The 23,042-nt window shown below is 48.3% G+C and overlaps 1 protein-coding gene across 1 annotated transcript in view; it reads left to right on the top strand.

Annotated features, from left to right (window-relative positions):
* Nucleotides 1-21,229, top strand: part of LRRC38 (leucine rich repeat containing 38) — a 38,423-nt gene extending 17,194 nt beyond the window's left edge. The window contains exon 3 of the mRNA XM_032630941.1: nt 19,861-21,229. Within this exon, the coding sequence (XP_032486832.1) occupies nt 19,861-20,114 (254 nt within the window). The 3' untranslated portion in view covers nt 20,115-21,229. The remainder of the gene's footprint in view (nt 1-19,860) is intronic.
* The last annotated feature ends 1,813 nt before the right edge of the window (nt 21,230-23,042 follow it).

The raw sequence follows: 23,042 nt of genomic DNA, 5'->3' as shown, positions 1-23,042 counted from the left end.
TGTTCGTAGCGGCACTATTCACAATAGCCAAAAGGTGAGAGCAACACAAGTGTCCATCAATGGATGAATGTTAAACAAAATGTGGTCCATCCATACAACAGAATATTATTTAGCCTTAAAAGGAGGGAAATTCTGACACACGCTACGACATGGATGAACCTGAGAACATGACGCTAAGTGAAAGGGGCCAGTCATAAAAGGACAAATACTGTATGATCCCACTTATCTGAGGCACCTTGGAAGAGGCAAATTCATAGACACACAACTGTGCTTGCCAGCATCTGGGAGGACAGAAGAATGGAGGATTAGTGTTTAATGGGAACAGGGATTTAGTTTTGCAGAATGAAAAGAGCTCTAGAGATGGATGGTGGTGATAGTTGCACAACGATGTGAATGTACTTTATGCCACAGAACTGCACGCTTAAAAAAAGACGGCAAATTTCACCACAAAATTTAAATTAGAAAAATGGGACTACAAAAAAAATACTCCAAAGCAGGCATCCCAGCCTCGGCATTATGGGCATTAGGGGCTGGCTAATTCTTCGCCTTCGGGGTCACCCTGGCACTGTTGGGTGGTTAGTAACATCCCTTCTTCTACCCAGTAGATGCCAGTAGCATCCCACCTAGAGTGAGAACCAAAGATATCTCCAGACATCGTCAAATGCCCACTGAGGGGCCAAATCACCCCCAGATGAGAACCACTCTTCAAAAGGGCTGTGGAGAAAGAGGATTAAATGACACGGTAATGGTGAAGTACTCATCGTAGTTCCTGGCAAATGATGAGTTTCAACAAATATGACTTCCCCATAGAACGTCACCTCCACAGTGAAATCTGAGGGGGCCCGCTTAACACACACCCCCTCCTCACCCCCAGGACCGCTTCTTCCAGCTGGCCAGTGAGCCCACTGACAGAGATTAACTTGGGACACTGGGTGCTCAGAGGGGCAGGTCCAAGGAGGGAGGCCCAGTGGGTGTCTCTGAGCAGTATGGAGCATCAATCACCATGAGTAGTGGGAGGTACCAGACTCACGAGGCCAGTCTTAGACTTCCTCATGCTGGCCTTGCCGGAAGGTTCTAACCAGTTCATCAGTTATAATAACTAGACACAGGTTGGTATCCTCAGCCCAGGGCCCGACTTGTAACAAATGTCTGTAATGGATGATGGAGGTGGCAGCCCTGGTGGTGATGGTGGTAGAAATACTGGAGGTGGGCATCAGGGTGGAGATGGCGGACGTGGGGAGGTGGGCATCAGGGTGGAGATGGTGGATATGGGGAGGTGGACATCAGCGTGGAGATGGCGGACATGGGTGAGGTAGAGAAGGTGGACATGGGGAGGTGGACATCAGGGTGGAGATGGCAGACGTGGGGAGGTGGGCATGAGGGTGGAGATGATGGATATGGGGAGGTGGGCATCAGGGTGGAGATGGCGGACGTGGGGAGGTAGAGAAGGTGGACATGGGGAGGTGGACATCAGGGTGGAGATGGTGGACATGGGGAGGTGGGCATCAGGGTGGAGATGGTGGACATGGGGAGGTGGGCATCAGGGTGGAGATGGCGGACGTGGGGAGGTAGAGAAGGTGGACGTGGGGAGGTGGGCATCAGGGTGGAGATGGTGGACGTGGGGAGGTGGGCATCAGGGTGGAGATGGTGGACGTGGGGAGGTGGGCATCAGGGTGGAGATGGCGGACGTGGGGAGGTAGAGAAGGTAGACATGGGGAGGTGGGCATCAGGGTGGAGATGGCGGACGTGGGGAGGTAGAGAAGGTGGACATGGGGAGGTGGACATCAGGGTGGAGATGGCGGACGTGGGGAGGTGGGCATCAGGGTGGAGATGGTGGACATGGGGAGGTGGACATCAGGGTGGAGATGGCGGACGTGGGGAGATAGAGAAGGTGGACGTGGGGAGATGGGCATCAGGGTGGAGATGGTGGACGTGGGGAGGTGGGCATCAGGGTGGAGATGGTGGACATGGGGAGGTGGGCATCAGGGTGGAGATGGCGGACGTGGGGAGGTAGAGAAGGTGGACATGGGGAGGTGGACATCAGGGTGGAGATGGCGGACGTGGGGAGGCGAGCATCAGGGTGGACGTGGTGGACATGGGTGAGGTAGAGAAGGTGGACATGGGGAGATGGGCATCAGGGTGGAGATGGTGGACATGGGGAGGTAGAGAAGGTGGACATGGGGAGGTGGTCCTCAGGGTAGAGGTGGAGGACATGGGGGAGTGGGCATCATTTTGGAAATGGTGGACTTGGCCAAGGTGGGCATCACGGCAGAGATGGTGGATATAGCAATGGTGGTGGTCATGTTGATGGCAGTGGTGGTGATAGTGGAAATGCTTGCAAGCTTCCCAGAGAATAAAAGTGTAAGCTGTCAGGATCATCTCTGCTCATTTCTTACCGGGGGAGGGCAGTCTGGGAAAACTGCATTGTGAGTCAGTCAGTTTTCCATGCTTGTGTGTGTGACTAATGTCGGTGTCCTGAGGTTCGGGGTGGGAGTCAGGCTGGCGTGGAGGACAGCAGACACAAGTCTCAACCCTGGTGCAGGATGCACTCTTCCGTGCTGCCCCTTCTACAGGACATGCTCTGCGGAGCCAGAACCAAGCAGGAGCCCTTGACCCCAAACTGCAAGTGCGTCTTCTTCTAGTAGAAATCAGCTGATTCCTTAATCAGATGAAGTGCCTGCCGGCTGATACAGTGAGAAGTGGGAATTTTCCCCTATGTGGTGATACTTAATGAAGGTGGTGGTAGGGAGCAAAGGTCAGCACTGTGAAACACGAGAGCTGGTGTTCCCCGGCATCGTGCTCCCCAGAAGCATGACCAGGCCCTGCCTGCCGTCTGCGATGCCCCCTCGTGCGGTCTTCCCGTATAACACGCAGTGGCTGCAGCAGGGGCCACAGCGCATGCAACTCCAGGTGCTTATAGTGAGCTAAGAACCTGATGCCTCAAAAGAGTACTAAACGGGGAGTCAGGAGACCTGGGTTCTGTCCAGACCCCATGTGACCTTAGACAAGTTGCCTAACTTCTCTGGGCCTCTCATCTGTGAAGTAAAGGAGAGAGGTTGGTATTAGCTGTCCAAGGCACCTTCAAGTCTAACTTTGTATGATGCTGTGACGTCAGGAGGCTGAAAGTCTGGCTGGGCATATAAAAGAACCGAAGCTGCTGCTTTTTCCTGGTCCTTTGGGTTTGGGTTCTGGAAGGCTGGCAGGGAGGGCCTGGCTGGGTGTTTCACCAGCCCAGGCTGAGCCCTCTTACTCCAATGAGCAGAAGAGGAGAGTGGAAGAGGCAGTGGAAAACTCTGGCCAAGGCCAATGGGACCGACAGCAGTGGTCCTGGACAATGTCCTTCCTCCCGGGTGTGGGACAGGGAACCCCCTTCCCTGGGAGTTGTAGCTCCAGCAGTGAGCTGGGTGGAGGGGACCAGCCTGACTCTCTCCCCAGTGTTTCTTGTCACCAGGGCCTTCTCATACCTTGGTAAGCCTTGCGAAGCTCTTAGCACAGGTCTTAGGCAGACACTTTACAGAAAAACAGCTCCAAGTGGGCGGTGAGCACACGATACAATGGTCAGCTCTCCTGGTAATCAGAGAAATGCAAATTCAATCACCAGTGTGCACTTTTATGGCTTATCGGGTTGGCAAAGATGAAAAAGTGACAAAATCCATCATGGGCGTGAGTTCAGGGACTCTCACACGACCTCCAACTTGGCAGAATGTGTCTTGGGGAAATAATTTAAAATGTGTACGCGGTACTCATAGCAGCTTTGCTTCTAGTAAGAAAAAAACTGGAAACATTCAGTGATTGGGCAAGTAAATCATGGCTTATCTGCACATATAAAAGTGGGAATTTTCCCCTATGTGGTGATACTTAATGAAGGTGGAATTTGTAGCCATTACAAATGATGTTTGATAATTATATTGGTGGAATGAAAGCTGTTCCCAGGACGGTGATCCACCAGAGTGGCGGACTGTATTTCCACTCTGGGGGTTTATGTACGTGCACACACAGAAGAAAAAAATCTAGCAAGGTGTAAGCCAGTGTGTTAAACATGTATTTGTGAGTTCTTTTATCCCGCTTCTTTTTGTTTACTTCTATTGTTTCGGTGTATACAGAGGCTTTGCATAGTAAGTGGAATTAGGAAAGCAAAAATATATTTTTAATGACAAAAAGCGCTTAGGAGAGCCTGTCATTAGGCAGTTCCCGAGAGGCCAGATCAGGGGAAAGGCCTGGCTGCAGGCCTGTCTGTTGGCATGAGCGACAGATAAATCTTACCCTGCTTTCTGCTGTGTCACCATCTATTTCGGGAGAGTGGCAGCAATTCACGCTCTCCGGCTCAGGTGTCAGCTGCTGGGGAGATGTCATCAGTCAAGGGCAGAGGACCAGGAAGGGCGGCAGCAGGCAGGGAGCCAAGCCACCCTGCACGAGGAATGGCCCATCTCTTCGGAGTGTGCCTGGTGGAAAAGAAGGAGGTGCTTCTGAAGCAAAGGATCAGTGAACCACATTCCACCTGGACCCAAACGAGCCAGAGCCCACTTTGTTTAAGTGGAAGGTCAATCTGTGTTGGAGGAAGACCCCTAACAAGACGGAAGGTAGGAACTCAGCTTCCCATCAGTCGTGCCTGTTCCCTGAGTTGTCTCCCTAGGAGGGGAGATGGGTTGCACAGAATCAATTGCACTTCCTCGAGAGCCTGGAACCGCCAAACACGTGGTTTTGTGGGACAGCAGGGCAGAGTGAGATGATTTGTGACTGTGGAACAGGGGCTGACCTGACTCTGTTTTCATATAATCCATTGGTTAATTGGGCCTCTTGACTGTAAACGACAGAAGCCAACTCTGGTTAATGTAGGCAAGAAAAGGACTCATTGCATGTATGTCAGGTAATTCACAGAACTGAAGAGAGAGCTGGGGAAGCAGGCTCAGAAAAGAATGAGGCAGCCCTGGGAGTCTGGAAAGCAAAAACCAGTTGAGGAGTTCTCCAGGGCGGGGCTGCTGGATTGAATGGGCTCTGGCCATACTTTTCGGTCAGTCCACTCAAGTTTCAGTGTATTGGGACAGAGAAGACTCTGGTGAGGGGCCGTGCATTTGAAGAAAGTCGCACTAAGACGTACCCACGGGGTGAGAGGTGATTGCCCAAAATGAAATCTGGGAGCATACTCCAAATGAGGAGAGATGGAGGTGAGAAGCTGAAGGATGACAAATGACTGTTACACGTAAGACACCTGGACTGGGTTGAATTGCATCCTTCAAAGGGATATGTCCAAGCCCTAATGCCTGGAACCTATGAAGGTGACCTTATTTGGAAAAAGAGTCTGTCCATATAACTGAGTTAAGGATCTCGAGGTGAGATCATCCTGGATTTAGGATGGGCCCTAAATCCAATGACAGGTGTCCTTGTAAGAGAAAGAGAGAGATGTGAAAGAGATACAGAGCAGAAAGCCACATGACGACAGAGGCAGAGATCGGAGTGATGCTGCCACAAGCCAAGGAATGCCACGAGCCACCAGGAGCTGGAAGAGGCCAGGAAGGATTCTCCCCTCAAGCCCTCACAGGGAGCCTGGCCCTCGGGCACTTTAATTTTGGACTTCCGGCCTCAGCAACTACGAGAAAACGAATTTGTCTCAAGCCACCTGGTTTGTGATAATTTGTTACCGCAGTCCTAGGAAATACGACAACACCCAGACCCTTTAGAATGACCTCTCCCCGTGGAGTACTCTGGGCTTGGGCCACCACTGGAGGTGACGTGGGTTCCAAACTGGGTTTACAAGTTTCCTGTGCAGCTTTGGCTTACGTCTGTGACTCACTGGGTCTCAGTATCCCCACAATAACTTGTGCAAGCATTTTTAAGACAATAGGGGAGGGTAATGGCTAACAGCATAGGCTCTGGAGTCAGACCGCCTGACTCCAAATCCTGGCTCCATCATTTCTCAGCTGGAGAACCGGAAGCAGGTAACAGAAGTAGCATTCAGTTTCTTTGTCTGCTGACCCGGGGTCACTATAGTACTAGCCACAGAGCTTGTTTTATGGGTTAGAGGAGTGTAGACAGTGCAATGCTTAGAAGACTACCCAGCGTGTGGTAAGGCTGCAGGGGGTTATAGCTGATTTGCTCTCACTGTTTGCAGAGCTACTTTGTTCTGCTCCACCTGTGTCCAAAGAGCAGTGAATGTTTCCACCTCCCAAGAGGGAAAAGCATGGGAGAAATACATACAGCTTCTTCTTCGTCCTAGTGAGCTGCAAGGTTTATGGCAATGAATTTAGGGTAAAGGACTTCTGTCCTGCAAGGGAGGGACCTGTGCTTGTTCAGCACCATCAGCCATTAGGTGGGATGGACTGTCTGTTTGGGGAGGTGGTCTAGGAACCCCTCTGTGGCCATGCAACTAAGCCACACTCTCCAATCCTGTCTTTATTCGTACGTCATTCAAAAATACTTTTGAAAGTTCTAGGTACTGGGAATACAGCAGGGAACAAAACCAAAAGCCCGGCCTCCCAGAGCTGACAATTGAGTGGAGAGGGGCAGGGAAGCAGGAAATAAACAGATAGATACACATATACCATGTCATGTGATCCCATAGAGAAAAATAAAGCCAGGCACAGGGGATGGGGAGTGATCGTGGGGCTGGGGAGAGCATCTCTGATAAAGTGACATCATCTCTGATAAAGTGACATCTGAACAGAGACCTTAAGGAAGTGGAGTGAGCCAGGCAGAGGGAACAGGTGCAAAGGCCCTGAGGTAGGCCGGTGCATGGGGTGTCTGAGGAATGGCAAGCAAGGTGGAGTGGGGGGTTTGCGGGAACAGTGGTAGGGATCGTGGATTTCACTTTGGGAAATATGAGAAGCCTTAGTGGCGGCGGTGGTGGGAGGTGTTGAGCAGGAGAATGATGGGATATAAGTTTTTCTGTAAAAGTCTCATTCTGGCTGCTGAAGGGAGAATTGGGGCAGCCAGTAGGGTAGACACAGGAAGACAGCATAGGCTCCTGCAGTTTTATCAGTAACAAAACTGATGTTCTCACCTATTTCCTCTGAGTCCTGTGTCTCTCAATCATTCAGTTCTAAACTCAGGGCGGGAACTGAGTTATCTATTGAACCCACCAGCTATTACTAGTATTATTTCAGAAATCATGTGTAATAAATAGGAAGAGGTCTCCGCATCTCGGATGCACTTCACTGAAGAAGACAGAGAAATCACAAAAGTTGATAGCTCCCAGCATTTTTGCCACTAAAGAACCTATTGTATTAATGTTTCCAGACCCTGAGTTTGAAAGATTTTGTCTACCAAATTGCATGTCCGAGTAAATAGCCCCTGAGGCCTTCTCACAAACAAGTGACTGACTGGCCTTTTGACAACTAGTCCTTGCTTACAGAACCCCAGCCCACCTGCAGGACCCCGGCTGGGAACCATGCACGAGGATCCTTCTCACCCAGATATTTCTGAGTTCTTTTAGATTTTCCCAGTTTTCCTGATGTTCGTGTGCTGTGTGCCAGGCCCTGAGCTGGGTCTGCAGACGTGAGAGACACAGGCCGCCCCGTGGAAGAGTTGACTTTTGTGGAGGAGGTGTGGGGGGCCAGGAAGGGAGGGGTCTGATTCAGGGGAAGGGGGAACACAGGAAGCATTCAGGGCAGGCTTCCCAGAGGAGGTGTTTACTGGGTTGAGTTTTGATCAGGAGTTGGCAAACTTTCTATTAAGGGCTGGATAGTAAATATTTTAGGCCTCGTGAGCCATAGAATCTCTTGCAACTACTCAAACTTGCCATTGTAGCTCGAAAGCAGCCTTAGCTAATGTGTAAACCAGGGGGTCTGGCTGTGTTCCTGTAAGACTTTATTTACAAATACATGTGGGAGAGGGAAGGAAGGGCGATTTGGGCCTGGAGCTGTAGTTTGCAGGTGTACCTCTGGTCTTGAAGGATAAGGAAGTGGTCCCCGGGCTTTTGTTCCAGGTGGGATAGAGAGTATGGAATATGACGATGCTTCCCAGATGTGGCCTTTTATCAGTGGTCATTTTTTTCCAGGCAAAATGAGAGCAATGAGGGCACTGTGGTGAGTGTTTTTTAAGGCCAGTGTATTAACTGATTTGCTGTTATCCTGCCTTTCTTAACTTTAATGGTGTACCAATGTTCTCTCTTTTATAAAATGATGATGGTGTGTATGTGTTTAATGTCCTGAGAAGAATTGTCAGCTGCAGCCCTGTGTCTCCTCTATTTCTTATTTTAATTAATTAATTTATTTATTTATTATTTTTTGCGGTACACGGGCCTCTCACTGTTGTGGCCTCTCCTGCTGCGGAGCACAGGCTCCAGACGCGCAGGCTCAGCGGCCATGGTTCACGGGCCCGGCCGCTCCGTGGCATGTGAGATCTTCCCGGACCCGGGCACGAACCTGTGTCTCCTGCATCGGCAGGTGGACTCTTAACCACTGTGCCACCAGGGAAGCCCTATTTCTTATTTTAAAAAAATTTTGTACCATTATGTAAAAGTCAAAAGCCGGAGGATCATAGCTGTAGACTCTAGGCTTCCGAGAGATCTTAGTCACAGGCGGGTGGTCTTACCCTAAACTTATGCCCATGCCTTGCAGTCCCTGGCTGCCTCTGGGATGCAGGACAGGCAGAAACCCACTGCCCCAGGGGGTTACAAACTCACATGCCTGCACAGGGGCCAGCAGGTGACATGAATGAGTAAGCAGGCTCACAGCGTGTGTCCTGTCTCATTAGGGCAGCCTGACAGTTGTCTCCATGTGACAATATTGCCTTATCTGCTGATTTGAATGTTTTTTTAGATTCTTAAGATAAAAGACCACTATTGTTGCTTTGACAAAAAAAAAAAAATATTTTGCAAAATCTGAGCCTGGCTCAGCGTTGCCATCCTTTAATCTCTTAATCCAGATTCTCAGATCCTGGCCACGATGCTCCATCAACTCCACACGCAGCCACTGGACATCAGCCAGTGGCAGCCATTTGGGAAGATACTGTATTTGGGGGTCGCTATTCTAGCCCAGGAGGGCGCCTCTAATGTCATTCCCACCCACACTTCCAGATTCCATCCGGGCCTCTTGGCTGCAATGCCTTTCTCATTCTTCCCCAGTAATCCCCTGAACTCAAAGGTATGTGTTCATTCCATAAATATGGATGAGTATTACCAGACCTTCCCCACACCCTGGCTCTTCATTCTCTGAATTTGTAAAGCCCAAAGTCGATTCTCAATCATATATTGTCTTCCTTCCCCTTTGCTTGCTGTATTTTAGTTTGGGCTCCTCTGTCAGATTATAAACTTCCTGAGGCTGAGGGTGTCACTTTCTTCAGCGTTACAGACAACATAGAGTGACGGGAAAAACACAGGCTTTGGAGTAAAACAAAGTGAGAGGACGGTTTGAATTTCGGCTTCCCTATTTAACCGTACGTGAATTGCCAAAGGTTTCTGAGACCCATTTCCTCAGCTATGCATTGAGGATAATGCCGCTCACCTCCCAGTTGGAGGTCAACTATAAATGACGTGTGTTAAGGGGTGTGCACTGCATCAGAACGTAACAGGTGCTCAATAAATGCTACCCACCCCCTGCACACACATTCTTCCCAGTTTAGGGCATGGATGAAGGCGCAGGAAGTAGTAGGTGAATGATACTGGATTGGGAGATATGCCTAGTCTTCCTTTTCAGATATCTGCCCAGTGTGCCTCTGGGTCCCCCCCGGGGTTTCTCAGCCCTGTTTTCTACCCAGGTTTGACTTACCTGGGACCAACCTTTTGCAACATGACTGCTAATCCTTGATGAAATGCCCCATGCAGGCTGTTTAGGAGACTACGGCCTTCATTTAAAAAGAAGGAGCAGGCCGATAAACACATGAAAGGATGCTGGATATCACTAGTCAGTAGAGAAACGAAAATCAAAACCACCAAGAAAATGAATACTACTTCACTTCCATTAGGATGGCCATTTTTTTAAGTGTAAACTAACACGTGTGGGCAAGGATATAGAGAAATTGGAACCCTTGTGCACTGTTTTTGTTTTTTTAAAATATTTATTTATTTATTTTTATTTATTTGGTTGTGCTGGGTCTTAGTTGTGGCAGGCGGGCTCCCTAGTTGCAGCTCCAGGGCTCCTTAGTTGCGGCTCACCAGCTCCTTAGTTGCAGCACGTGGGCTCCCTAGTTGTGGCTCCAGGGCTCCTTAGTAGATGCTCACCAGCTCCTTAGTTGCAGCACATGGGCTCCTTAGTTTCGGCAGGTGGGCTCCTTAACTGCGGCTCGTGGGCTCCTTAGATACAGCTGGCCAGCTCCTTAGTTGCGGCACACAGGCTCCTTAGTTGTGACATGCAAACTCTTAGTTGCGGCATCTAGTTCCCTGATCAGGGGTCGAACCCGGGCCCCCTGCATTGGGAGTGCAGAGTCTCATCCACTGCGCTACCAAGGAAGGCCCCTCTTGTGCACTGCTTATGGGAGTATAAACTGTGTAGCCATAGCGGAAATCACTATGGTCGTTCATCAAAAAATTAAATGTAGAATTACAATATGATCCCTCAATTCCACTTCTCAGTTATGTACCTAAAAGAATTGAAAGCAGAGACTTCAACAAGTCTATTGTATGCCAAGGTTTATAGCAGCATTATTTACAATAGCCAAAAGGTGGAGACAACCCAAGTGCCCATCAGTAATGAATGGATAAACAAAATGTGGTGTCACCATACAATGGAATATTATTCAGCCTTAAAAAAGAAGGAACTTCTGGGGCTTCCCTGGTGGCGCAGTGGTTGAGAGTCTGCCTGCCGATGCAGGGGACACGGGTTTGTGCCCCGGTTTGGGAAGATCCCACATGCCGTGGAGCGGCTGGGCCCGTGAGCCATGGCCGCTGAGCCTGCGCATCCGGAGCCTGTGCTCTGCAACGGTAGAGGCCACAACAGTGAGAGGCCTGTGTACCGCAAAAAAAAAAAAAAAAAGAAGGAATTTCTGATACATGCTACAACATGGCTGGACCTCGCAGACATTATGCTAGGTGAAATAAGCCAGTCACAAAATGACAAATATTGTATGATTCCACTTATATGATTAGGCAATTCATGGAGACAGAAAGTAGGGAGTGGTCGCCAGGGGCTGGGAATGAGGCAAGGGGAGTTACTGTTTAATGGGTACAGAGTATGGGGGATGACAAAGTTTTGGAAATAAATAGTGGTGATGGTCATACATCATGGTATATGTACTTAATGCCGATGAATTTATACACTTAAAAATAGTTAAAATGGGGCTTCCCTAGTGGCGCAGTGGTTGAGAGTCCGCCTGCCGATGCAGGGGACACGGGTTCGTGCCCCGGTCCAGGAAGATCCCACATGCCACGGAGCAGCTCGTTCCGTGAGCCATGGCCGCTGAGCCTGCGCGTCCGGAGCTTGTGCTCCGCCACGGGAGAGGCCACAACAGTGAGAGGCCTGCGTACCGCAAAAAAAAAAAAAAAAAAAAAAAAAATAGTTAAAATGATAACCACTATGTTATGCATATTTTACCAAAATTTTAAAAATACAAAGAATAAGACAGAGAAGGAAAGGAAAGGGAGGAGGAGGAGGGAGGAGACGGAGGAAGAGCAGAGAAGGAGGCTCCACCAGCTCTGTAGTCAGGATGACTCTGGACATGCAGATCTTTCTGGCATTAAGGATCCTTAATGAGTTCCACCTCCCTATCTCAGATGTCTTGAGCAAGTAGAGGAAAGGAGAGTTTCATTTAACTTTCTGCCTCGTCCTAATGTAATTAGAGAAGCATCTCTCCTGCTGCTGAAAGTGTAGAGAGCACTGTGATGGCTGATTTTATGTGTCAACTTGACTGGGTCGTGGGTGCCCTGATATTTGGTCAGACATTATTCTGGGTGTGTCTGTTTTGGGATGAAATTAACACTTGAATCAGTAGACTGAGTAAAGCAGATGACCCTTCCTAATGTGGGTGGACCTCATCCAATCAGTTAAAGGCCTGATTACAGCAAAAAGCCTGACCCTCCTTCGAGTAGGGGGGAACCCCTCCTGCATGACTGCCTAGGGCTGGGACATCAGTTCCTTCTTGCCTTTGGATAGAACGGTAACACCAGCCCTCCCTGGGTCCTGAGCCAGTGGGCATTCGTGCTGTAACTATACCACCAGCTTTCCTGGGTCTCCAGCTTCCCGACTACAGATCTTGGGACTTGTCAGCTCCATAGTTCCATGAGCCAATTCCTTATAATAAGTATCTCCATGTATACTCATCCTATTGGTTCTGTTTCTTTGGAGAACCCTGACTAGCAAAGCCACCCTCATCAGATACCTGGAGTCAGGCCTGCTCACAATTTGAAACCTTGAAAATCTGAATGATACTAACAGTGGCTTCTTCAAGCTTGAATGGTGGCCAGGCACCCTGGTAAGAGCTTTTCAGATATCCCCTCATTACATGCTCAGAGCATCATCACAAGGCAGTGCCTGGGGAGACAGGGCCTGGGCCAGGATCATAGGATATCAGGAGGTAGAGCCAGGGCCCCCCGGGGGTCTGTTCAAACACTCACAGGATGGTTTCTCTCCACATCTGCACTTCACAGTACCCACGGAGCACTTCTCCTGACCAGGGAGAGGCTATGCCAGCACCTTGACCTTTCCAGGTCAGGGCCTGGGGGCCAGGAGGGTTGCTGGAGAGTTCCAGAACATCTCTTTAAAAGACGATTGCAACAAAAAGAATAGAATACCTAGGAATAAACCTACCTAAGGAGACAAAAACCTGTATGCAGAAAATTATAAGACACTGATGAAAGAAATTAAAGATGATTCAAACAGATGGAGAGATATACCATGTTCTTGGATTGGAAGAATCAACATTGTGAAAATGACTATACTACCCAAAGCAATCTACAGATTCAATGCAATCCCTATCAAACTACCACTGGCATTTTTCACAGAACTAGAACAAAAAATTGCACAATTTGTATGGAAACACAAAAGATCGCAAATAGCCAAAGAAATCTTGAGAAAGAAAAACGGAGCTGGAGGAATCAGGCTCCTGGACTTCAGAATATACTACAAAGCTACAGTAATCCATACAGTATGGTACAGGCACAAAAACAGAAAGATAGATCAATGGAATAGGATAGAAAGCCCAGAGATAAACCCACACACATATGGTCACCTTATTTTGATAAAGGAGGCAAGAATATACAATGCAGAAAAGACAGTCTCTTCAATACGTGGTGCTGGGAAAACTGGACAGCTATATGTAAAAGAATGAAATTAGAACGCTCCCTAACACCATACACAAAAATAAACTCCAAATGGATTAAAGACTTAAATGTAAGAGTAGACACTCTAAAGCTCTTAGAGGAGAACATAGGCAGAACACTCTATGACATAAATCACACCAAGATCCTTTTTGACCCACCTTCTAGAGAAATGGAAATAAAAACAAAAATAAACAAAGGGGACCTAATGAAACTTAAAAGCTTTTGCACAGCAAAGGAAACCGTAAATAAGACGAAAAGACAACCCTCAGAATGGGAGAAAATATTTGCAAATGAAGCAACTGACAAACGATTAATCTCCAAAACTTATAAGCAGCTCATGCAGCTCAATATCAAAAAAACAAACAACCCAATCCAAAAATGGGCAGAAGACCTAAATAGGCATTTCTCCAAAGAAGATATACAGATTGCCTACAAACACATGAAAGGTTGCTCAACATCACTAATCATTAGAGAAATGCAAGTCAAAACTACAGTGAGGTATCACCTCACACCCGTCAGAGTGGCCATCATGAAAAAATCTACAAACAATAAATGCTGGAGAGGGTGTGGAGAAAAGGGAACCCCTTGCACTATTGGTGGGAATGTAAACTGATACAGCCACTATGGAGAACAGTATGGAGGTTCCTTAAAACACTTAAAATAGAACTACAATACGACCCAGCAATCCCACTACTGGGCATATACCCTGAGAAAACCATAATTCAAGAGTCATGCACGATGTTCATTGCAGCTCTATTTACAATAGCCCAGAGATGGAAGCAACCTAAGTGTCCATCGAGAGTGAATGGATAAAGAAGATGTGCCACATATATACAGTGGAATATTACTCAGCCATAAAAAGAAATGAAATTGAGTTATTTGTAGTGAGGTGGACGGACCTAGAGTCTGTCATACAGAGTAAAGTAAGTCAGAAAGAGAAAAACAAATACCATATGCTAACACACATATATGGAATCTAAAAAAAAAAAATGGTCATGAAGAACCTAGGGGCAGAACAGGAATAAAGATGTAGACCTACTAGAGAATGGACTTGAGGGCACGCGAGAGGGAAGGGTAAGTTCGGACAAAGTGAGAGAGTGGCATGGACATACATACACTACCAAATGTAAAATAGCTAGCTATTGGGAAGCGGCCACATAGCACAGGGCGATCAGCTCAGAGCTTTGTGACCACCTAGAGGGGTGGGATAGGGAGGGTGTGAGGGAGACGCAAGGGGGAGGAGATATGGGAATATATGTATATGTATAGCTGATTCACTTCGTTATAAAGCAGAAACTAACACACCATTGTAAAGCAATTATACCCCAATAAAGATGTTAAAAAAAAAAAAAAGAAAGGAAGGAATGCTCTACACCATAAAAAAAAAAAAAAAAAAAGACGCTGCCTGGAGGAGGGAAATTGTTCTGAGGCCCTGGGTGGGGCTGGTTCAGCCTTAGGTCTCCCTGGCGGGGAAAGTGGGTGGGACCGCATAGTGGCTGGTGTCAGTCTAGGCTCTGTCTGTTTCCTGGCGGTGTGGCCTTGGGCAAGTCACTTGACTTCCCTATGTCTCAGTTTGAACATCTGTAAAGTGGGGATGACTAGAGGCTCCTCTTTGGGTTGGCCTGAGGATTCAGTGAGCTAATGTGTATAAAGCCCTAAGAGTAGGGCCTGGCACACATGAAGTGCCCCATAAATACTGGTTCTTGTTTACTATTCTTAACTCAGACAGCTGAGGAGGTGGGCCCAGAAAAGGAGGGAGGGGCTTCCCCGGTGGTGCAGTGGTTGAGAGTCCGCCTGCCGATGCAGGGGACACGGGTTTGTGCCCCGGTCCGGGAAGATCCCACATGCTGCGGAGCGGCTGCGCCCGTGAGCCATGGCCGCTGAGCCTGCGCGTCCGGAGCCTGTGCTCTGCAACGGGAGAGGCCACAACAGTGAGAGGCCCACGTACCTCAAAAAAAAAAAAAAAGAAAAGGAGGGAGAACATTCCAAATCAAGTAGGGACATCACATGGACTCCCCTCCTCCCCTCCACAGCTCATGACCAGCCATCCTCCCTCTGTCCCTCCGGGCCTCCCCCCAGAGACCCCTACCCCGCACTCTCCTCGCAACTTCTCTCCGGCTTTCACTGGACCTCTTGTGCGACTTCTCACTCTCTCTCCTAAAATATCACTATTTATGCTTGTGTCCTGCTGCCCCTATTAGACCTAAGTTCCTTGAGGCCAGGACTGCGTCTTCCTCTTTTTTTCTCCTCCCTCTTTCCCTCCCTCCCTCCCTCCCTCCCCCCCCTTCCTGCCTTCTTTCTTTTGTCCTTTCTTTCTCTCTCTCCTTTCTTTTCTTTTCTTTTTTTGGTATCTAACGTTAAGCTTTACCCATTTTGTTTAATGCATAAATTAAAAAGCCATTTAACAACTAAATGTCTGCCTAGTAGCCAAGAGCAGCCCTGCCTTAGAAGCTTACCTACTTAGCTGAGCATTTCAGTCTAAAGCAGCGGTTCTCAACCAGCGAATTCTGTCTCCTTCCCCGACCTCCTCCTGAGGACATGGGGCACTGTCTAGAGACATTATTGATTGTCACACTGGATGGGGATGCTACTGGCATCTCGTGGGTAGAGGACAGGGATAATGATAAACATCCTGCAGTATATAGGACAGCCTCCTACCTCAAAGAATTATCCAGGCCTGAATGTTGGTAGTACTGAGGTTGAGAAACCCTGGTCTAGAGTAGCTCCGGCAGGAGAGAAGAGGGGACCCCAAAGTCAGATTACTCCAACTCCTGAGTTCTGCAGTCGGCCTTGACTGTGTCCTTACAGCAGCCGGCAGTGGTGCCCTGCCCCCCTCTGCTGGGTCCTGGTGACTCTCTTTTCTCTGCCCTTTGTGAGCTCCGAAAACCCATTAAGTCAGTGTATCTTGTGATGGCTCCATTGAGCGTGGGTCCAGAGCTTCCCACTCCTGGTGGGCTTGTGTGTGGGGTTTTTCAAGCAAGCCTGCTTCCTCTAGCCACAGAGAAATGTGATATGACAGTTTGTAAAAGTGTCGCTTTGTAAAAATGCCAGGCGTAATCTCAAGGCACAAAGAACACCATAGAGATCAGAATCGACTTGAGGAGTCGTGGCCAGCAAAGGTTGGATTCAAATGGCAGACTCTGTGGGCTTGTGTTGTTTTGTTGGGGTGGTGTTTGCCAGTTAATACAGCTCATTGAAAAAATGACTTCTAGACCTTTTCTCTCTTTAATAATGACCTGTTACGGGTTTGAAAATGGCAAATATTATCTTCATTTTAGAAACTGCCTGAGCTTCATGTAGTCCAATGGTGTCCATCTTTTTTATTTTTGTAACATCTTTGGCTGGCGGGGAGGGGTGGGGTGAATGTTAAGAAGAGGCAGGTCAATTGATTTTCCTGCTTTTCCATTGAAAAAAATAATGTCTGCAAGGGAACCCCACAATAACTCTTCATAAAGCTCTCCTGTTCTGTTCAAATGCATTTAAAATGCTCAGAAGTAAACAAAAGCTTGGCTTAAGAAAAGAAATAGTCAAAAACGTAGTCAAGTGTAAACTGGAGAAACCTGCAGAGATTTGGTCCAGCTAATTCCTTGGATATCTAAGGTAGGCATCCATTCAGGGAGAGGAGGGAACATGAGTATGGTTGCTGAGCAACAGTTCCCATGGGGAGAAGAGCATCAGTGGGTTGGCTATAGACTGCATAAAAGATGGGTCAGGACAGAAGGAAAGAGGAAGCTCAGTCATTCTTCCTCCACCTTCTGTTTCTGAGCTAGAAGGAAAGATACACAATAAAGACCCAAAGGGTGGTGGCAGGATTGCTGTGCAATTAGCAGGGCTACTCTTTGCAGAACAGAAACCAGCTAATTAGTGAGGTGTGAGGAATCATTCTGACTTTCATATTATGCTAGATATGGGTTGAAGGCAGCTTTCTGAAACCAGGAAGCACTGAAAAAGAGAATAATTGAAGGTTTCCTGAGAACTGAAAGGATGCCAAAGATAAACACAAATTGCAGGCAGGTGAGCTTAATGTCAAAACGGTGTCTTCACATCCCTGTGAAGCTGTGTTACTGAAGGCAAGGTGTGTAAATTCTCTGTGCTTCAGTTTTCTCATTCATAGAATGGGTGTAATAATAGTTGTTGTGAGAATTAAGAGTTAATATGCATATAGAACTTAGAACAGTGATTGCATGTAGTAAGTGCAATATGAATATTAGGTACTATTACTTTATTTTTCTCTCCTCTTCCAGATCAAAGACAGGTCTGACCTTTTTATGCATTTTAATATCATGCATTTTCTTATATTCGAAGTTTGTGGAATTATGACAGTAACTTGACTTTGTATGTAGTTCATATTGTATATCCATCAGGATGCGGAGATTATGCTTGATAACGAACAGTCTTTAGAGCTTAATACTAACACAAGTCTGTATCTTTTGTTCTTGTCCAGTGAGGATTGTTTTTAGTCTACTAGGGTCGCCATAACAAAATACCACAGATTGGGTAGCTTAAACAACAGAAATTTATTTTATCACAGTTCCAGAGGCTAGAAGTCCAAGATCAAGGTGTGTGCAGGCTTGGTTTCTGCTGAGGCCTGTTTTCCTGGCTTGCAGATGGCCACCTTCTCGCTCTTCCTTCACATGGCCTTTCCTCTGCGCACACACAGAGAGAAAGAGAGAGCTCTCTGTTATCTCTTCCTCTTCTTATAAAGACACCAATCCTATTGATCAGGGCCCCACCCTTATGACCCCATTTAACCTTAATTACCTCCCTAGAGACCCTATGTCCAAATATAGTCACATTGGAGGTTAGGGCTTCAACATATGAATTTGGGGTGGGGGGAGATACAATCCAGTCCATAACAGGATTGGGGGTGGAGGTGGGCCTTTCTTCATAGTATTTATTTGAAGACCCTGGTTCTCAGGGGCTTCATCTCAACACATGCCCATCTCTCCCGCCCCAGCTCATGCTGAATGAACTCACTCTGATGCCCCAGCTGCATGGTTCCCCGAACTCCAAGTTCTTTGTCAGCTTCCTTCTTCTCTACCCGGACTGTTCTTCCATAACTGCTTCCATCTCATCCTTTAGACCTTAGTTGACACCCTATCTACAGATGGTCCTTTGTCCCAGGCAAGCCTCAGCTTTAGGCTCCTACGAGTAAGTAGAAGGGGTAAAATTCACCGGCCTGCAATTCTCGTAGCTGCCCTCCCATTTCACGTGATGGCAGATGGGGTACCCCGAGAGGAACCGCTAACTGATAGAGGAGCAGTCATACAGCGGTATCTCTAAAATGCCATAAATCCATTACAACTAGGAACATGTCCCTCACCCCCAGGTGACCGACAACTGCTGTCACCACCACTCCTCTTGGTGGCAGCCGTGAGAAGACAGTGTTGGCTTCCTGTGCCCCTGGCCCCTCTCTTCCTGGCTTTCCTCTCCAGCCCCACACCTGCTTTCTGTTCCTTTTGGAGGCACAGTGGCTGCAGGCCAGGTCTCTGGAGGCAATGGTTTGAGTTAGAGTCCAAGCTAGGCCACTTACTAGCTGTGCCACTTTGGACAAGTTACTTTACCTCTCTGAGCCTGTTTCCTCATCTGTAAAATGGGGATGATGGCAGGACCTATCTCACAGAGTTGTGAGGATTAAACTATTTATTATGTGTGAAGTGCTTAGAACAATGCCTGGCCCATGGTAAGCTCTAGACTGCATTTATTGCTGTTGCTATGAAGCCCTGTCTCAGCACATACCCAGATGTAACATTTTTTTTGACCTGTGGATTTGAAACTTCTTTTTAAATTAGCCAGACACTTTTCACGTGAGATCTTAAAGGGAACCCCAATATATAAAACAGAGTTTACAAGGGCTCTTCTGGTTGTAGCGGAGTGGGTGTCCCAGGAACTCTCTCTCAAACCCCTCAGTCTCTCTCACCAACTAGATGATAATGTTTCTCACGTGTGCTTCGTGGACCAGTGGCATCAGAATCACCTGGATTTTAAAAATTTAGAGGCTGGGGTCCCAGTGCAGCCTGCTGAATTGGATTCTCCAGGGGGCGGAGCCTGGGAATCTGGATTTCGGTATAGTCTTTAGGTGATTCTGAAGCGCAGAGGAGCTCATGCAAGCATCATAACTACATATTTATTTTCCCCACTCCTGCCAAGGAGAAACCCTTCTAGGGTAGTGAGTGGAGTTTCTACAGCGCTACACTGATCCTCTGTTCAGTTTCTCCTGGGTGACAGTGGAAAGGAGGCTGGCATTCTTCTTGGGAAGCTGCCTTACGAACTGGAGGGTACTGCCATTGGTTGGCATCGCCCCTCCGCATCCCACAGCCTTGCCCTGCCCTCTGCCCGAGGGCGCTGGGTATTACCAGATCTGGATTACGGTCTACAGAGCTTCTAAACCCTAAAAAGATGATGCTCCCTTCCATCACCACCTTGAGTGATTCAAAATCAAGAGTGCCACACCTTAAAGTAAGGGAGACCAGCACATTCTGGTTTCTTCCATGTGATTCCCCTGAGGCTTTTTGAAAACGTTTAAATTGCATTCAAGTCAACTTTTTCCCCTTTTTGTGTTTGGGGGCACGTGCCTGCTTTGCACCTGGTAAGCACTCACCTTGCTAACTTGTAGGCAATCCTGGGCTGCAGCCTAAACCTCTCTCTCGTTCTGCCTGCCTTTCTCACAGGCCTTGACGAAATCCAATGCTCCCTGCCCATGGAGAACAGGAGGATATTCCTGCAAGAGCTGTCGGAGGCCAGCTTCAGCGAGTGCAAGTTCAGCCTCTCGCTCACAGACCTGTTCATCATCATCTTCTCTGGCGTGGCTGTGTCCATCGCCGCCATCATCTCCAGCTTTTTTCTGGCCACCGTGGTGCAGTGCTTCCAGAGGTGTGCCCCCAACAAAGACACTGAGGACGAAGATGAGGATGAGGACGACTGAACCACCTGCACCCCCTCCTCGCTCTCCAGACCCCCAGCAGGTGGCTCTCCTCTGAGGGAAATGCTGAAAACGGAGAAGAATTGACCATCAGTGACCAGAGCAGCGCCTGCTCTGAGCCTTGCCCCCTGGGCACACCCGCTGAGACCTCTGATCTCAGAGTTTAGAATCCGCAGAGCGAAGAAGCCCAGGAAGGATTCCCCGAGGAGAGCCTGCCTCTCGGCTTGAGGTGCGTGTGGGGAGAAGGTGACCGAGTCAGGTTTCAGAGGTGACAGCTGAAAACAGCACAGGGGATGTGAAGACTGGCAGCTCTCACCTGCAAAGATGACTTTGTGCCGTCCATTTCTCTGACCTGGACCGCAGAACCAGGCAGCTTCTCCTTCCTCCTGAGAGGCGGCAGCCTAGACAGTGGGGATTGGAGTTCAGGTCCGTCTCCATGGGAGTGGGACTTCTGCCCCTTCTGGAATAGGCTTCGGCCACCTTAGGGTGTTACGCAGAGAACAGCCCCACGTCTGGTTAAAATGGCACCGAGGAAAAAGCTAAGACCTGGCCAAAGGGTGTTTGTTGTTATATTTTGGTGAGCAGGTCAGAAAAACATTTGTTGACAGAACTCAAACCCTGATCCTTATCCTAAGAGGTAGCAACTGGTAAGGGAAGAACAGTCGTTTTTGTACAATTGTGGTGGCCTCTGCTGAGAGTCACTCTTCCCTCTGAAGCACAGCCAAGTTGTTTCCATCTTGCCCCGCCACCTCCTTCAGCCTTGAGTCCCGCCTCAACTGAATAACGCCTGTTTATTCTCTGTGCTGGCACCGTTCCAGACTTGTCATCTCCAGAACTTGTGATAAACTTTCCTGGAGGCCAGGATTCCAAAAAGCAGGTTATATCGGACCAATAAAATGTTAAAAAAAAAAACAAAAAAAAAAAACTGGGACTTGGCTTCTGTAGAACCTCCATCAGTGGCCTTAGGGTGTGTATGACATTCTTTGGAGCATAGGCTGTGACAGGCAGTGTTTTCCAGGATGTGGACTGCAGCACTTTGGTTCAGAGACAGTATGAAACAATGCCATGCACCCAGCAGGTTGATGCAAGATGATGGGTATCGGCAGCGTTGGACCTTGCTGGGGACTGACACTTAGACGAGGGGCTGGTGAGAAGCTCCTGGGATATTTGGGGAAGCATCTTTCCATTGTTTCCCATAATATATTCCTTATGTTTCTTCCTCATTGCTCTCTTACATCTTTGCCTCCACAAAGAATTACTGAGTGCTTTCTAAGTGCCCTGGTCCAGGAATTGTGGATACACCTTCCAGAAGGAAGGTGGGGCCCCGGCTCGCTTGGGCCTCAATAATCTTATGGGTAGAATATAAAACAAACAAGTAAACAAAACTATAATTGCAGGTAGTGATAAGCACCATGAAGGAAAGAAATGAGGTCTTGTGACAGAGAGTAAGTGGGAGGAACCGGTCAAGAGTGGATGGATGGGTGTATTAGGCAGGGCTCTCTAGAGAAACAGAATCAATAGGAGCTCTGTCTGTCTATCCATCTATCTGCATTACAAGGAATTGGCTCAGGCAGTTATGGGAACTGAGAAGCCCCACAGTCTGCAGCCAGCCAGCTGGAGACCCAAGGAATGCTGGTGGTGCAGGTCTGAGTCCAAAGGCCTGATAGCCGGAGAGGCAATGGTTAAGTTCTAGTTTGAGGGCAGGAGAAAACTCAGCTCAAGTAGTCAGGCAGAGGGAGAGGGAGCAGGGAGGGAGAGGGAGGGAGAGATGGAGAGGGAGATGGAGATGGAGATGGAGAGAGAGAGAGAGAGAGAGAGAGAAATTCCTCCTTTGTCCGCCTTTTTGTTCTATTCAGGTCCCGATGGATTCGATGGATTCGGTGCTGCCCACCCACTTTGGGGAGGGGGATCTGCTTTACTCAGTCTACAGATTCAAATCCTAATCTCATCCAGAAACGCCCTCACAGACACACCCAGAAAGAATGTTTAACCAAATAACTGGGCACCCTATGACCCAGTCAAATTGATGCATAAAATCAGCCGTCACTCAGGGGCCTCTGATAGGGTCGTTTTGAGCTGAATCCTGCCTCCTTCTCCCACCTCCTTTCTTCCCTCTCCCCTTCTCTCCTTTCCTCCTCTTCCACTCTCTGTCTCTACTCTTCTTTCTCCTCTTCACCCTCGAGGAGACTCCCGGTCACCTTTCTAGCGCCCAGCGTTGCTGGCTCCAGTGGAGGAGACCCCTGGCTCAGAGGGGCTGTCTTCTCAGAGTTGCTGGGCAAATGGAGAAGTGGGCCAGCATCTTCCCAGACTCCATGGCAACCTCCGTGGGCCCCACCCTCAGTGCAGGTAACGCTTCCATTGAGGAAACAATACAGGCAAACAAAATGGTCGTCACGAAACATTAGCTGCTGCTCGAATTCCTGTCGAAAGGTTCCAGCCATCATTTGTACCTTATTGTGAATGAAGGTTCCTGGAGACAGTTTTCAATCAGGAGAGAGAACTGCACTGATGTTGGGCCATCATAGGGGAGATAGAAAAGACCATGGAATAGGGGGCCGAGGGCTCAGAGGACACGAAACAATCTAACACCAGCACCTCCCCAGCCTGGCCACAGACTCAGCTGAGACTTGTGTGGGGTTGGAATTACGGTCTGTCGTCACAGTCTCCAATCGCCATTCCCAGGAGCATCCTACCAGGGACACAACTAAAGGCCCTGGATCCAACTGGGCCCCCACCAAAGGCACACTGTGTTTCTCCCAGAATTCTAGGGAGGTGGTACCCCAAGTTGTGGAAACAGCACCAGACCCTTGTTATAATATGTTCTGATAGATGAATTCCCTCTTAATAAGTCTATTTTAATCCTTCGGTCCACTTCAAGTGGTTCATTGTGGTCAGCAGGCTCAGCTCTTTGCTCGGAAGACACCCTGCAGA

Source organism: Phocoena sinus, chromosome 1 (genome assembly GCF_008692025.1).
Source record: "Phocoena sinus isolate mPhoSin1 chromosome 1, mPhoSin1.pri, whole genome shotgun sequence".
Taxonomy (NCBI): Eukaryota; Metazoa; Chordata; class Mammalia; order Artiodactyla; family Phocoenidae; genus Phocoena; species Phocoena sinus.
This window is presented reverse-complemented; position numbering and strand designations above follow the sequence as displayed.